Below are 15,941 nucleotides of genomic sequence, written 5' to 3'. Positions count from 1 at the left end.
TGCAAAAGTATGTACTTACTATAAGGGAATGAGATGGATAGGGAGTGCGAGTAGAGTGAGCATGTGGAGGGCGGAGACATGGCGCACGTGGCAGGTCTCCTCCTCTCCTCCTCCGCCTCTCTCCTTTTCCCTTCCTCTTCCTCCTCCTCCTCTCGTCGCTTCTCTCTCCCCAAACCCTACCGCTCCTCTCCCTCCGCACTCATCAGTGAGCTCTCTCTCTCTCTCTCTCTCTCTCTCTCTCTCTCTCTATATATATATATATACATATACCTGATCCGAGCAATTAATCGAAGTTCGCAATGTAGTCCATGGAGGATTGTAGCAAGAAGAGCCATCTAACTATAGGCCTCTTTCGAAACAGTCCCCTGAGCTTGCGTTTGTTTCTTTCAATTGAGACCCCCGAAACTTTTGTTAGTTTTGATCTGAGTTGCTTTAGTCGATTAAAATTCGAATTTCGCTGAAATCAACAGCTTTGTAAGGCCTCGTTTGGTATCTTGTTTGGTTAACGTAAAAATGTGTAGGAGTGGATAGCTTTTGAAGTATTTATTTTGAAACCAAAAGTTAAAAAAATCTGAAAACAATTATTTATTTCCTTCTAATTTTGTTCAAAAAATTGCTAGCTAATCAATCATGACAACAAAAAAAAGTCCTTTCGCCGGTTCGTCAAATTATGTAGAATTAGTGATTGAAAAAAAAGCAAAGAAAAGGCTAACGAGGCCTTAGCCGCCGTCGGTTATTAGTTGCTAACAAAATTCACATTTTTTTCAGCCGACGAGTTAGTTGAGTCATGAAATTCGACAGCGTAGCTGATTAAGTTAACGAAATACCCCGTGCTGTTGACGGGATATAACTCAAATCAAAATAAATGATAGTTTAGAGAGCAGTTAATCAAAACAGCTAAAGTTTCTCTTCTTAACTTTTTTTCTGACTGTAGGATGCAGGGTGATTCTCTGTGCAATTTATTAATGAGATAAAATAGAAAAAATAGCCTAAATGGCCTGTTGTTATATGCTTTCTATGCATTTTTGCCCCTTGAATTATTCTACAAGGGATGGTCCTTTTATGAAATCTCAGCATCTTAAGCATCTATAGTTACCTATTTGATGTTGCTTGTATAGCTTAATATTCCGATTGTTGTTATAGAACCTCTGCTTCTAGTTTGATAGGATTTCGTACTTTCATCATTCACAGTGGCGGCATTAAACGATGATCCGATCCGTGAATGGATTCTGACCGAAGGAAAGGCCACGCAGATTACAAGGATAAGTCCTATCGGCGGCGGGTGCATCAATCACGCGAGCCGCTATGATACTGATTCTGGTTCCTTCTTTGTAAAGACGAACAGGTATACCAAGTTATTTTACTGAAACAAATAACGTTAATATTCGAAATTAGAGAGAAGTTTTTTCCCCCTTTTTTTCAGATATATGTACATGACCGTGCCTTGTGTACTCATTTATTTTGCTGCAAACTTCAGACAATATTCGGGCTAAAATGAATATACTGATACTGTATGACTTAGCAGTCAATACTGTTTTGATGTTGTATTCATATTGATTACATTTTCGTCTCGGTTCTGAGACTTTTCGTCAAAATGGGAATAAAAATGGAAGATAAAAAGTTGGAAAAGCAAAATTGACTATCTGAAACAATTTTTCGATTCAATAAGTCTTCCTGTTATTTTTTTTTTCCTCTATTTATTTTCCTGTTGTTTACATGTAAGCTGTAGTTTGTGAAACCGATCTCTATTGTTTTGTAACCGTGTTCAGAAGGATTGGACCGTCAATGTTTGAAGGCGAGGCCCTTGGTTTGCGTGCAATGTATGACACCAAATCAATTCGTGTTCCCCTGCCATTTAAGGTAGAAGAATTTGTATCTTTATATTTAGATCAAAATGCAGCAAATCCCCTAATAAATATCACGATTATCTCAAGTCAAAAAAAACAAAAGAAAAAAAAAAAAACAATCTCCATATTGCCTTCATGAAAGTTTGAAACTAAAATTTTGCCTCATTGTCTTATGAATGGAGTGACATATAGTTTCGAACTAAACACTGATGGCGGCAAAGTGTTCTAATCTTGTAGTTTAAGAGTGTAATTTATTTCTTTACCTTTCTTTGACACTGAATATTTCGGTATTTTTAGGGGATTTCCTGCGAGTTAGCTTCGATCTATGACAAAGTTCTTGTGACATAACTAGTTGGTTGTAGCTAATGATAGAAACTTCTTCAATTCCGAATTTTAGGTTGGATCTTTACCAACTGGTGGTTCCTTTATCATTATGGAATTCATTGAATTCGGAACCTCTAGGGGAAGTCAGGTGATGCTAGTGCATGTGCTATATATCAAATGCAAGCGTTGCTTTAATCTCCCTTTAACGGAGTATTTTGTCTTCAGTCAGTTCTAGGACGAAAGCTCGCCGAAATGCATAAAGCCGCAAAATCCGACAAGGGTTTTGGGTTTCCTGTTGACAATACTATCGGCAGGTGAAATTCCTTTCTTGGACTTATCAAACTCTCACAAATCAGTATTGAAACTGGTTTTATATATTTATATACCCCTATGAAATCATCTGTTTGTACATGCACTCTTGTAGAATATAAGTTTTATCGACTCCTAGAAACCTTACATAAATTCCCCTACCTTTGATTTCCCAACTAATATCTCTATCTTTTTCAGACGTGTTCCAATTCATATGATTGTCTTTCTTTAGTACTCCACAGATAAACACTTGGACTTCAGATTGGATCGAGTTTTTTGCCGAGCATAGGCTAGGATACCAATTAACATTAGCGCAGAACCAGTTTGGGGATTCGAGCATATATGAAAAAGGTATTTTGATTCTTGAAACAGCAACTTTCTACATGCTTTCTTTGTAATATGGTGTTCAGTTCTACGTATATGTGTCTCTACTATGTTATATGGTGTTCAGTTCTATGTATATGTGTCTCAACTATTATGGTTGGTTTTATGTTGGTTATTGATGAATCACTTATTTTGCACAACAGGAACTTAATCAATCATGGATAAAGCGTAATACTTATATAAGGAGGTAAAGAAAAATTGATCAAAATTTAGAATATCTTTCAGAAAGATATGGATGCTATCTATTTGATTCCTCATCGATGTCCTTTCCTCCATTTTGTTGGATATTATCCTGAAATTCTCTTTTGAACAGAAAGCATTAGAGTGATGTGATATGATGTAAATTGAGGCATAAGGAGGCAAGTCAACAACACTAAAGAAAAAAGAAAAAAAGAAGAGGAGGGGGAAGTAGACTCAAGAAAGAAAATGGAGAAGGGAGAAGAAATCTAATGCAGTAGTTTTCTCAAAATTTTCCTTCAACATGTAAAATGGCTGTTGAAGAACATTCAACCTTATGCGGATATTTTTTTGAATTTTTGTTTGCAGGTCAACGACTGATGAAGAACTTGCGGCCACTTTTTGAAGGTGCCGTGCTTGAGCCATGCTTACTCCATGGAGATTTGTGGAGTGGAAACATAAGCGCTGACAAGAATGGTGATCCTATTATATTGGATCCAGCATGCTACTGTAAGTTCATTTCAGTGATTATTTCATACTTCAATACTGATTTTGAAACCAAGTAATGATACAGAAACACTGAATATCAAAAACCATTGACATTTAGGTCCTCTATGCTTGACAAATATTTTACACAAGAAATCCTATCTGTGAGTGGAAAACGGAAAATTTGTGCAACAATATTTTGATCATAATTTGGATGATGAAATTATTCCTCGGTAGAAAATTTGAGCATTTGATTTATGAGGTACGTCTTTTTAAATGTTCAAATTTTCTCTCAAAAGTTTCACTTTTGATTTATTCTATTGATACAAATGTTGCCTGGAAAATCTTTATACTAATTAATTCGTTTTCGATGCACAGATGGGCACAATGAGGCAGAATTTGGGATGTCATGGTGCGCTGGATTTGGCGGATCATTTTATAATTCCTATTTTGAGGTATCTTCTTTGTCATAATAGAAGATCGAAGAACAGAAACATAATAATTTGTATAACTGGAAACTTGAGACCAACTTCTAGCTATATGAACAGATATTAAGGACTAAATACAGTAGAGAAAAATTAAAGGACTAATTTACAGAGCCGACAGCAGTGTAGTCAACGCATAATTCAATAATCGCAGTCAGCAGGGACTAATTGTTCAGAGTTCTAGTTCCCAAACTTTGAACATGTTGCGATGTGATTCGTAATCTCTCGCTTAAACAGATGATGAACTCTGCTAATCTCTTGCCTCTACAAGTCCAATCCGATTTTTCTGCCTATTTCCTGTCACATAATTTTCTCATCATATCTAGGATCTCATTTCTTCTGCTGTAAGTGAGAAGTTTTATTTTTAATGTCTATATATTTCGTACACAGGTTATGCCGAAACAGCCAGGTTTCGAGAACCGGAGGGACCTCTACATGCTGTACCACTACTTGAATCACTACAACCTGTTCGGGTCGGGATACCGATCTTCGGCGATGTCGATCATCGAGAACTACTTGCAGGTGTTAAATATTTGAACTTTTGATTTATTCACACACTGCTCCATGTAAATTCTGTATTTATCTGCTCTTTGCTTCTTTGTGCAAATTGCTTATGTTAAATGATTCTCTGAATTGCTCTTTCTTGTGAGAAATGACTTATTCGAATACCTCAAAGCTCTCTTTTTAGCTTGGCCACCTAATACTCTTGGTACCCTTATTTTTTAATACAAATATTAAATAATTGTCTAAATCTTTTGCTGGTAAGCTTTCTTTTTTTTTCTTTTTTTTTTTTTGAGAGAGAGATAGATAGCATGTTATCTACTTCGTTTATTTTTTTAGAAATAAATTTAGCTAGAAATATGAATCAACTAAGATTCAAACTTGAGACCTCGGGTACTAAACACTAAGCCTTTTACTACTTGCGCCAGTGATGGCCATTTAAGCTCTTAAATGTGCAAATAGTGTTTTACTATATCCCATCATGTTTTAGGCTATTTGTTTTTGACAATAGTAAAAATTGCTTTGGGAATATTAATTTTCATTTTTAAACATGTTTTTGCATCTCGAGAGAGCGGGTCCCATCAATGCTATTGCTTTGGGAATATTAATTTTATTCAAGTAATTTTATTTTTAATAGCTAAATTTTTTATCCTGAATTTTTAATTGGTGAATGTATAATATCCGTATAAATCACGTATCCGAATAATTGACGAATCTGTTTTTTAGCCATATTTTTTAGCGAATTTAAAAATTAGAAGACAAATTTTATCCAAATTATACCCGTATCGAATTTTTGCCGAATCCAAATCAACTAACTATGATCAGAAGTAGAATAATAGGCCTTGGGCACCAAGTGTATTTGTTTTCGTGGAACTCTCTCGAAGTTGCGAGCTCGTGCCGTAAGCGAATTGCCGCTGCGTGAGACTGACCCTGCGTGCAGGCCGCGCGGGCCCCACAGAAGTCTGAGTTTGTCGCTATACCCAAACACGGACGAACGGACTCGCGAGTTCATCACCGAACTTTCGCGGAAACAGCCGACCATAATCAAATTTTTAGCCGACTTGGTTAAAAGTTAAAAGCAGTGGGGGGGGCGGGAGGGGGGGGCGGCGGTCCAGTCTGATGTTACGCCTGCTACGCGCTCTTCTCAAGTTGCCTCGACCAACCGATCGCAACTGTCCTCGGCGGGAAAAAGAAGCTTCAAAAAAACAAAACAAATCCCAACTGTAAAAACGTGTCCCAGAGATCCAATATTCCAGAAGAGTCTCTGGAGCCGTCACCTACGGCACACCATATATGAGTTTAAGGACCGTTTGATTTAATGTAATTACAAATACAGTACAGTTAAAAATATATATAATTACCAATTGTTTCTAACGCAAGTGGCAAAGGATTTGGTGGTTGGTATCCGAGATCCCAAGTTCAAATACTAGCTGATTCACATTTCTAATCAAGTTTATTTTTAAATGAAATAAACGAAGCGGGGAGCATGCTACCTATCTCTCAAAAAAAAATTTATATAATTGAAAATATAGTAGTTGCAATTTTACATTCTGTTTGGTTTGATATAATAAAAGGCGCTGCAACTATAAATAATTTGTTTGGTTGTATGCAGTTGAAAAATAATTTTAAAATTTTATTATTATTATTATATATAAATATGATTGTGAGATTACCTTCAATGTGAAAAAACAAAATTATTTAAAAAATAATTGAGATAAGTATACCTTTTGCTTAAAATTAGTCTCTCTAATTGCTGCAGTTGGAACTGTGTCAATTTGGGCGTGGTTCCAACTGCTGTAGTTGGATCTCCTCCTATAGTTTCTACCGCAACAATTGAAGTTCAATACGTCAAACAAAACACCGAGTTGCATATACATGCAATTTCAACTGCATGCAATCAAACGGTCCTTCAAGTATCGGTTGGTTCAAGGATAAGCAAAAAGTGGATATTCCGGGGATAGATATAAATTGAGGTATAAGCGAGAATTAGATCAATTTAGTGTTTGGATGATAATTGGATTATTTCTAAAAATAAGAAAAATAGCGTTTGGTTAGATAAGATCGAATAAGAATTAAAGTGGGCAGTTATAAATAAAAAATAATAATATTATTCTTTTCTTTTTATTATAATTTGAATTTTTATATTTTATATTTATATTTTAAAATTTAAAATATAAACTTTTAAATTTTAAAAATCAAAATTAAAATTTAAAATTTTAAAATCTCAAATTTATAATTTTAAAAAATTAATTTNNNNAAATTTAGATGAAATTTTAATTTAAAAATACAAAATATCAAATTCTAAAATAAAAAAATTAAAATATCAAATTTTAAAATTTAAAATTAAACATTTTAAATTTTAAATTTTAAAATTTGTAATTTTAAAAATTATAAATTTTAATCATTATTATCATCATGGGAGTAAAATTAGTATAAATTATTATAATCATGGGAGTAAAATTAAGTGTACGAGAGACCTGAAACTGCTATTATTAATGAAAAAAATTATATTTCTGTGAAAATCACTGGAAAGAGTAACCGTACAATTAACTATCTATTAAACTATATGAATTCTCAATATTTGTTGCCTCGTGGCAAGTTTTTCTTCACCCTCACTAGCATGTGACTCTTCTTCTTTTCATTACTAAATTTTTAATATGCATTTTAACGGTCCCATTAATCAAACTTTTAATTAGTGTATTTAAATGATTCCACTACTTTTCCTCCACTATACTTTCAATTAATGTAAATGGTTCCACTACCAAACTTTCAATTAGTATATCTACGATCCTAATCTCTCTATCTCCAATTATTTATCATGTTCACTAAATTTTTAATATGCATTTTAACGGTCCCATTAATCAAACTTTCAATTAGTGCATTTTAATAGTCTCACTACCTTCTCCACTATACATTCAATTAATGTAAATGGTTCTACTACCAAACTTTCAATTAATATATTTAAATGGTCATACTACTATCTACGATCCTAACCTCTCTATCTCCAATTATTCATCATAGCCCATTTTCCTTCTTCTACCGAACTACTAATTATTTATTACCAATTTGTTCATCAATTCTCTATCTCTCATCTTTAGCTATACACCATCGCCTCCTTTCCTCGCTCCCTCTCTCTCACTAATGTGCGCCCAATTCCCTCTTCTGCCGCAGTAGGAGAGATCGTCGTCGCCGTTACTATCACCATCGCCGGAGAATGCATCGTCAGATTCTTATCTGCCGCCTACAGTGAGATACTTTCGGTAGATGTATCAAATGAGATACACAAAAAAATATTTAATATTTTATTATTATTAATTACTATTAGGATTTCTATCCGCTGCAAAGCGTGGGTGTTTTTCCTAGTTGATCACTATTTTAATATTCATGCATTGCATATAATGGACGATTTAGGCCGTCTCTCTCGGTGACCCACAACTTGTAACAAGCGTGTTTTAGGGGAACGTACTTATATGTAAAATGTATGGCGTAGTACCAACTTGCAAATAACGGCCAAATAAACGGTCACCATTTATGTGGGCCCCATGCACCTAACCGGATCCAAATCCATCGAATCCAAAGTCAAGTCCAAAAACAACACCCGATGCGTGTGCCCGTCAATCAGACCCAACCATATCCTACGGAACTTGTTCTTGAAAACAACTTGATAGTAACTTAACAATCCCTCGCGACAAAACGCCATCAAATTGGCCCTTTTTTTATTTTTCCCCTTTAAAACATGATGTTTGGGTATAAAAACTAGTTAGAATATATATAGTTTGATTGGATCAGTTGGACACTTATTACACCAATCGAATCAGTGGTTAAATTACTCGTCTAACTAATAACACTTTTGAAAAATGACAATTTGATCTTGATTATTAATATTACATTGTTTTTGAAACATAATAATTAACAAAAGTGTGCATTTCATGTACTCGATCGAATAAATTGGTATAAAAATTATATGGAAAGCTAAAAAGGAACTGTTATTGTCAAAGCATGTTTTGACACCGTCAGAATAAATACATATTTAATCATGGTTTGAATTATTTTGCTTCAGAAATAATAAACACGCTTTGATAATATCACTTTCCAAAGTTTAATTACGGTACAAAAAAAGTGTGATCAAGGGGTGTTTAGAAGTCAATTATCGAGGGTTGTTTAAGTAGCTTACAAACAAGCAACAACAAAAATGATAACAAAATATATGATTTTTTTTTTTTAGTATGATATCAGATAAGAAAGCTTTGCTTTTTAATAATTAAAGTTTTAAAAATTGAATAATAATTTTGCATTTTTGGATAAAAAAAATATACAAAACTAATATAAATTATGAACTATTTTGAATCAACTATCCAATTCTTCTATTTGTTTAGGTAAGTCAATCAACGAGACTTTTTTACTTCAAAATTTAAATTAATTACTCACTTTAATAAATTTATAACTACCAGAATTGTACAAAGTATACTAACTAGACTTTATAAAAATAAACGACTTATTCAGATTCTGAAAGCAAAGTATCATTAACTTACTCAAATCAAACAAATTGAAAGTTAATAATATCAAAATTTTTAAAAATTAGATAGCCAATTCAAAATAACCCTTTATTTTTTAGAGAAAGATATATAATACACTATTCGTTTCGTTTGTTTTTAAAAAATTAAATTTAACTAAAAATATGAAGCAACGGATCTTCAAATTTGAGACCTTAGATATCTTTTTTTTTTGAGAGAGAGAGAGAGAGATAGGTAGCACGCTACCCGCTTCGTTTATTTTATTTAGAAATAAACTTAGCTAGAAATATGAATCAATTAGGATTCGAACTTGAGATCCCTTGAATACCAACTACTAAGCCCTTTTTCACTTGCCGAAGGGATAATCGATGAGAAAATTACTTACTAATTTAAAAAATCGAGAGTTTTGAGTTGTGCTATTGACACTGAGATTGTATTGTGCCGATATTTTATTGACATGATACGACATAATAGATACAATTCGTACCGATGAATACTTAAATCGTTGATTACATCAAATTCTATTCTCTCTCCTTCTCTAAGCTAATTTTCTCCGTAAGCATTGGGAGAGAGACTACTAATATACGACGTNCTTCTGGATGACGAATCCCAGCTGTCAGCCCGGCAGGCCCCCCCTTAATTTCCTTCCGCCCTCCTTCCCTCCCTCATCCCAACTCCAACCTGGCATTCCGAGTTAACCGCGTTCCGAGTGCGACTTACACTCCCTCTTTCATTCATTCATATAACCCGAACCCCCCCTTCTTTCCCTCCAATTAATTTACAGTTGCTACTCCCACTCCTCATCACTTCAAAACCCCAACCAAACATGTCGCTTAACCCCTCCACCTCCACCACCAACATTAACTACTCTCCACACTGCGACGACGACGCCGCATCGGCATCGGCCTCGGCATCGGCATTGTACGCGACGGTGTCGTCCGCGCCCCCGAAGCGGCGCGCCGGGAGGACGAAATTCCGCGAGACGCGGCACCCGGTTTACAAAGGCGTGCGGCAGCGGGGCGGCGAACGGTGGGTCTGCGAGGTGCGCGAGCCCAACAACGGCCCCGGCGGCGGTGCCCGCAGCAATGCGCGAATTTGGCTCGGGACGTTCCCGACAGCCGAGATGGCGGCGCGCGCGCACGACGTGGCGGCGCTGGCCCTCCGCGGCCGCGCCGCCTGCCTCAACTTCGCCGACTCCCCCCGCGTCCTCCGCCTCCCCGAAAGCCGCGACCCCCGCGACATTCGCAAGGCCGCCGCCGCCGCCGCCGAGGCGTTCCGCCCCCCGCTGCCGACGCCCTCTGCCTGCGGTGACTCCGGTAACGGCAATGCGGCGGCCGCGGCCAGGGCGGAGATCGAATATTCGTCGTACGCGGCCGACGACGGGCTGTGCGACTACGGAATGTACGTCGACATGGCGCGGGGGATGCTGATCGATCCCCCCGCGATGTGGGGGAGCGGCCGCGAGGACGAGAGCGGCGAGGACGTCGCGCTGTGGAGCCACTCCATTTGAAAAGGGCACGCCAATCGCATGCACTTTTCGTTCATTGTACAGTTTCCGAACTTACATGCTATGTATGCACCGTCCTGCATACAATATAAAACCAATCAACCTTAGCTTAGGTAGACTAATAGAATGCCATACTTGAAGTTGCAGTTTCATTCTATTCCGCTGCCCGAGTTCTATCTAAAAACCAGTAGAAACTGTTTTTGGAGTAAAAAATAAGAAGGATGAGTAATGAATTATAAAAATTAAACAGAAAAACAAGAAAACCGTAAAATGATTGGCTTTTGGAACGGTTGCACTAATTTTCTTTTTTTTTCTTTTTTTTTTTTTGGCTTTTCAAGGCATAAAGCTGTAATGATATTTGGATATGAGAAAAAAACTTTGTTGTTGTGTTTGTACAGTTTTGTCTCTATTTTGGAGTCTTCTAAGGAGGCCGTGTGCGTGCGTACAAATATTTCACAATATTATTTTTACATATTATTAATGTATTAGTGAATTCATGTGGCAACGTGGCATATCAGATTGCGTGTAAAATCTAATCATAGTACTCTAAATAATAAGTATTAATATACAACAACCAAAACATATAACGACAATATAATAGGAGGGCCAAAGCATCTCTTGTCACAACATGTAGTCCCTAAACTTTATATTGTTAGATCACATAATTACTATTTAAATTACTTCAGTGAGTAAAGTTTTATTTTTGTCAAATTCAAGAATTCTATCACAAATAAACCGTTGGTTCTTTCCATTTTATTTACTAAAAATAAATATATAATTATTAAATTTGATAGAATTTAGAATGAGTTTAATAAACATTCTAAAAAATTACCAGTCAAAGAGTACTGTCAATTCTAATAGTCTATAATACCGACCGTCCCTAGCGCAAGTGGCAAAAGGCTTAATGGTTGGTACCCCAGGTCCCAAATTCGAATTCTAATTTTATAATCGAATAACTGTTATATGAGAGAGATAGAGAGGAAATGAATTCGCGGTGCACGGATGTATGAATAAATTAGTTGCAGGCAAATATTTACTCTCGAACCAACGTTAATAGTATAGCATGGATTAAAGTTTCATGCCTCACATGTGTAGAGCTTAAAAAATTTCAAGGACCAAATTGCAATTTTGCTAAAGTACGGGGGCTATTACTCGAAATTCAGGACCAGCCAAATCCAGGCGACCAGGCCCGAATCCCACGACATGGTGATCAGTGCCGGTTCGGGACCGAACCGCGTTCAGTTGAACCGGACCGGACTGGAACCCGGTCCAACTAGAGCCCTTAAAACGGACTTTTTTCAAAACGACCCTATAAAATTTTCTAATTGGATAATTTACCCTATAAAATTTTTTTTGACAAACTTATCCTTTTTATGAAATATAGGACCCACGTTGAAATTTTTTCTTAAAGACGGTGAACGAACGATTTACCTTCTGCCTAATTTTTCAACAACGATGAATCATTCAGTATCCTTTATTTATTTATTCCTTTTTAATATATCTTATATATAATCTTAACAACCACATAAAAATTTCAACAAATTACAAATAATCTTAACAATCTGAAAATTCTAATAATCTAAATATAATCCTAACAATCTCACTTTTTTTTTATTTTCATCTAACAACTTCACTTTTTTTTATTTTTTATATAATTCACGTACAATTCTAAATACAGTAAGAATTCTATAAATTAGGTCTAGGAGACTTTAAGAATGCGATGAATGATTTATCGTGTTTCGAAAAAAAATCTATACCGCGAAGATAGGATTAATTTGTCAAATATAAATTTGTTAGAGTTATTAAAGAAATTATGAAATTTTAAAAGGTTATTTCGTAAAAACGTCCTTAAACCAATACACGAGGCGGTACAAACACCGCCTCCCTCTTTGGCTTCCTCCTCGTCTTCTTCTTCTACATCGCCACAGCGGGGAGAGAGAGAGAGAGAGAGAGAGAGAGAGAGAGAGAGAGNGAGGTGGAAGCATCGAGTGCTCCGATCGAGGCGGCGGCGGCGGCGGCGGAAGGGGGCGGCGCCGCCGCGGCGGTGGGCCGAGCGCCGCCGCACAAGCTGGAGAGGAAGTGGACGTTCTGGTTCGACAACCAGTCGAAGCCGAAGCAGGGCGCCGCGTGGGGCACCTCCCTCCGCAAGGCCTACACTTTCGACACTGTCGAGGAGTTTTGGTGGTAAGGGCGACGAATCCCTCCTCCCTCTCCATCCCCAGATCGATCGAAACCCTAATCGATTCGCTCGGATCCAAGTGGATCTCACCCTTTTTCCCCCCAGATCGGTTTCGAATCCGTCGATTCATCTCTGTTTCTTTCAATTATTTTGTTGAATCGATGGTAATTGGTTTTGTTTCTTGATGAAACCCTAAACTATACGCAGCGTTTATTTACCCTCGGTGCTATTTACTTGATTTGGTGCTTCTTTTGCATGATTAAACGTTTATAACTCATTGCTTCCTTATAGACTAAGTTGTTGATATCCTTAATTTGATGGGTTCTTGTTGTATCTCTTGACGAATCCCTAAATCTTGCAACTTGTTCTGCTTTGTACATTATATTATCGCTATGCTTGTAGGATATGTGGTGTTTGACTTACCCTTGACGTTCTCTGGTTAGATTTGGTGCTTCCTCTTACATTTATCGATATCATATTCTTCTCTTTCTTTTTTTTTCATCATGCACTAATGCTCAAAATAGATTGCATCCTTTTGCATCATAGATGGAAACCTAATTAGGTTGGATTGTGTTAATTCTTTTATATAAATAAGGCATGTTGCAATTTGATTTTTTTTTTTTTTCTGATGAGTCTAAATTAGTGTAACTTAGATGGTTAGATGGTCTTCCTTTTACCACTAATCATATTTTGCATGATTCTCCTGTGCCTCCCATTCATATATACATTTTACAATAAGAGTGCAAATAAACTTATTGATTAATCAGATATTGAATATCCTTTTTTTGTATTTTCCCCATGTATGTGCAAGTTGTTTGCCCATTTGAGCTCGTGACTTTTGTTGCTTCTAATTAGTTCCTTCATAGTCCATATCATTGTTCAGCATGATTTGGATCACTTATGATTACTTTTTTGTAAGCTATAGTATCATTGTTCGACATGAGTTGGATCACTTATGATTACTTGTTTTAAAGATATAGAATAAATTTTCTGATTAAAGAAACCATACAAAGTTTACTGTTTTCTCTTTTGTACTGTTCGCCAATTTTTTCCACCTCCTTTAGATTTTTGCTGCTTTTGAGAATCATCAATGATGCTGTTGATTATTTGAGGCATATTGCCTGGTATAAATGGAAGTTTGTGCAATTTTTGCAGCGATGGAGTTTTTCTTTGTGTTTTATTTCGTGAAACCTTTGACTTTGTTCACATTGTATTATTCATTTATTACACTTTGCTCAATATTAGGATTCTCGACATTTTGAAAAAGCTTCTTATGTTGATGATTCATTTATTCATGCTCAATATTCACATTGTGTATGACATTGTTAATTATGTCAAAGAAATCTGTCAAAAAAGTTAAACTGGTAATTCTCACGGAAAGCTGGCGAAATCAAAGATGATTAAAGGCTAGATACTAAATCAAACTTCCAAATTTCAAGTACCTATTCCAAAATGCATTGTAGTTCAGGTAGCAGTTGTAAATTTTCCTAATTAGAACTGAATTTATGATTGAGGGCTTCCCAATCTGCTCATTTTCACCTTACCTTTTATCATTTTATTTTTCTAACCTATAGTTCTACTGGTAACACGTTATTCTATTACGACTGTAGCTTGTACGACCAGATATTTCGTCCCAGCAAGCTGTCTGGTAATGCCGACTTTCACTGTTTTAAAGCTGGGATTGAACCTAAGTGGGAAGATCCTGAATGTGCAAATGGGGGCAAGTGGTCCGTTGCAAGCAGCAGAAAGGCCACTCTTGATACCATGTGGCTTGAGACGGTAAAAACAATGCAGTTTATGCTTATAATTCTTTTTTTCTTGTTGTGTTGAAGTGCTTGTGGTCAACGCAACTTAAATTATATGGAGTGCCCCTCAACAGTAGACCATATTGGAATAGACCTGTCAATTTTTGTTATTCATTTGTGATCAATTTTAGTTATTTCCAACAGATGATATTAGTGATTCATTTAAATTAATAGCTGTGTCAGCTTTCAGCAGTTGAATGCCTATAGTTTTGTTGACTAAAAGCTGGCAAAGCCTTTCAATGTAATAGAATCGCTGTTACATCTAAGCAGAATCCCCAATAAATCTTAAGGAAATAACTCAACTCAAAACTAGCGAAAGTCGAGTGTCTATCAAAAATAAATAAATAAATGAAGTTGGAATAGCCTGTCCTTGAGACAGTTTTAATNTCTGTCGATTGAAACAAAAAGAGAGTTTTGTTCGAAAGCTAAAATATATTATGTTTCAATTTTTTAATGCATTTAATGCAGATAAAATTATCGAGAATAATTATGATTTAAAAAAACTTTAGCTTTCAAAATTAAAGAAAGATCAGATAATTTTTTAACATTATTTTTATTTAAATTTTTATATATAATTATTTATTCGATAAAATATAAATAGAGCGACTAAATTTGGTGAAATTATTAAAAAAATTAAAAAATTCTCATTTTTTTTATACACTGAAATGGATATCAACTAAAAAAATAAAGTTAAGGGAGCAGTTTCAAAATGGCATAAGTTGAGAGGATCTCCATACATTTTTACTTAAGAGAAAGTCATTCTGTATTTACAGGGGTATAGGTGATATTTTAAATTTTATAGGGGCATCCATGATATTTTAGACTTTGAGAGGGATATCCATGAAATTGCCCCTATAATATATTACTGTTGTACATGTTAGCAAACCTGCATGGCAGGTTGAACAGTGTCATAAACTTTCATCAAAATTCTTATTAATAATATATGCTAATAAATCAACAACATATGAGGACCAATACAATAGCCAATGTTCAATGCAAATAGACCAAATTTTTTTGCCATCTATACAATCAATACAAACAAATGAAAGGCGAGTTGTACGGCACGCTCCCCGCATTTTTCGGGTTCGGTGGGGCCCACCAGTGGGGGTGTCGCGGGTTTTCGCTTTTTTTTTTTTTTACTATATTGCAAATATCAGTAATTAGTTGAGCTACCTGTGTTTTCTGGGTTCGTCAGAGCTTTGTGTTATTATGCTAAGTTAAAAAAAAAAAGAAGAATAATCTTGTGTTTGGAGTACCATGGTTTTGTTTTCTAAGTGCCATTAATTTTGGTTGTGGGATTATTGCATTTTGAGAAGTATTAATGTACTTTGGAGATGTAAGATCACTTGTTACCTAGGGCATGTTGTTGGATAGCTTACACGCACCTCTCTATTCTTAAATTAGTCTTTCAGATTCATGCTTT

At 35.8% G+C, this 15,941-nt stretch overlaps 3 protein-coding genes across 3 annotated transcripts; all 3 read left to right on the top strand.

Annotated features, from left to right (window-relative positions):
- On the top strand, positions 55-4,713 carry LOC109714737 (protein-ribulosamine 3-kinase, chloroplastic). Its single transcript, XM_020239431.1, has 9 exons — positions 55-205; positions 1,192-1,345; positions 1,770-1,860; positions 2,245-2,319; positions 2,397-2,485; positions 2,713-2,831; positions 3,411-3,551; positions 3,906-3,982; positions 4,403-4,713. The coding sequence occupies exons 1-9, from the start codon at positions 79-81 to the stop codon at positions 4,547-4,549; spliced, it is 1,020 nt and encodes a 339-aa protein (XP_020095020.1). The 5' UTR covers positions 55-78; the 3' UTR covers positions 4,550-4,713.
- On the top strand, positions 9,792-10,929 carry LOC109715039 (dehydration-responsive element-binding protein 1G-like). The gene has a single exon (XM_020239825.1). The coding sequence runs from the start codon at positions 9,854-9,856 to the stop codon at positions 10,535-10,537; it is 684 nt and encodes a 227-aa protein (XP_020095414.1). The 5' UTR covers positions 9,792-9,853; the 3' UTR covers positions 10,538-10,929.
- LOC109714820 (eukaryotic translation initiation factor) lies at positions 12,507-14,492 on the top strand (the record flags this gene model as incomplete). The annotated part of the gene is given in 2 exon segments (XM_020239528.1): positions 12,507-12,718; positions 14,324-14,492. Coding segments are annotated over 2 exon segments (381 nt in total), but the record flags the coding sequence as incomplete, so codon positions are not given.

This window comes from Ananas comosus, linkage group 9 (assembly GCF_001540865.1).
Source record: "Ananas comosus cultivar F153 linkage group 9, ASM154086v1, whole genome shotgun sequence".
Lineage (NCBI taxonomy): Eukaryota > Viridiplantae > Streptophyta > Magnoliopsida > Poales > Bromeliaceae > Ananas > Ananas comosus.
The sequence above is the reverse complement of the archived record's forward strand: the minus strand, read 5'-3'. Positions and strand labels throughout refer to the sequence as shown.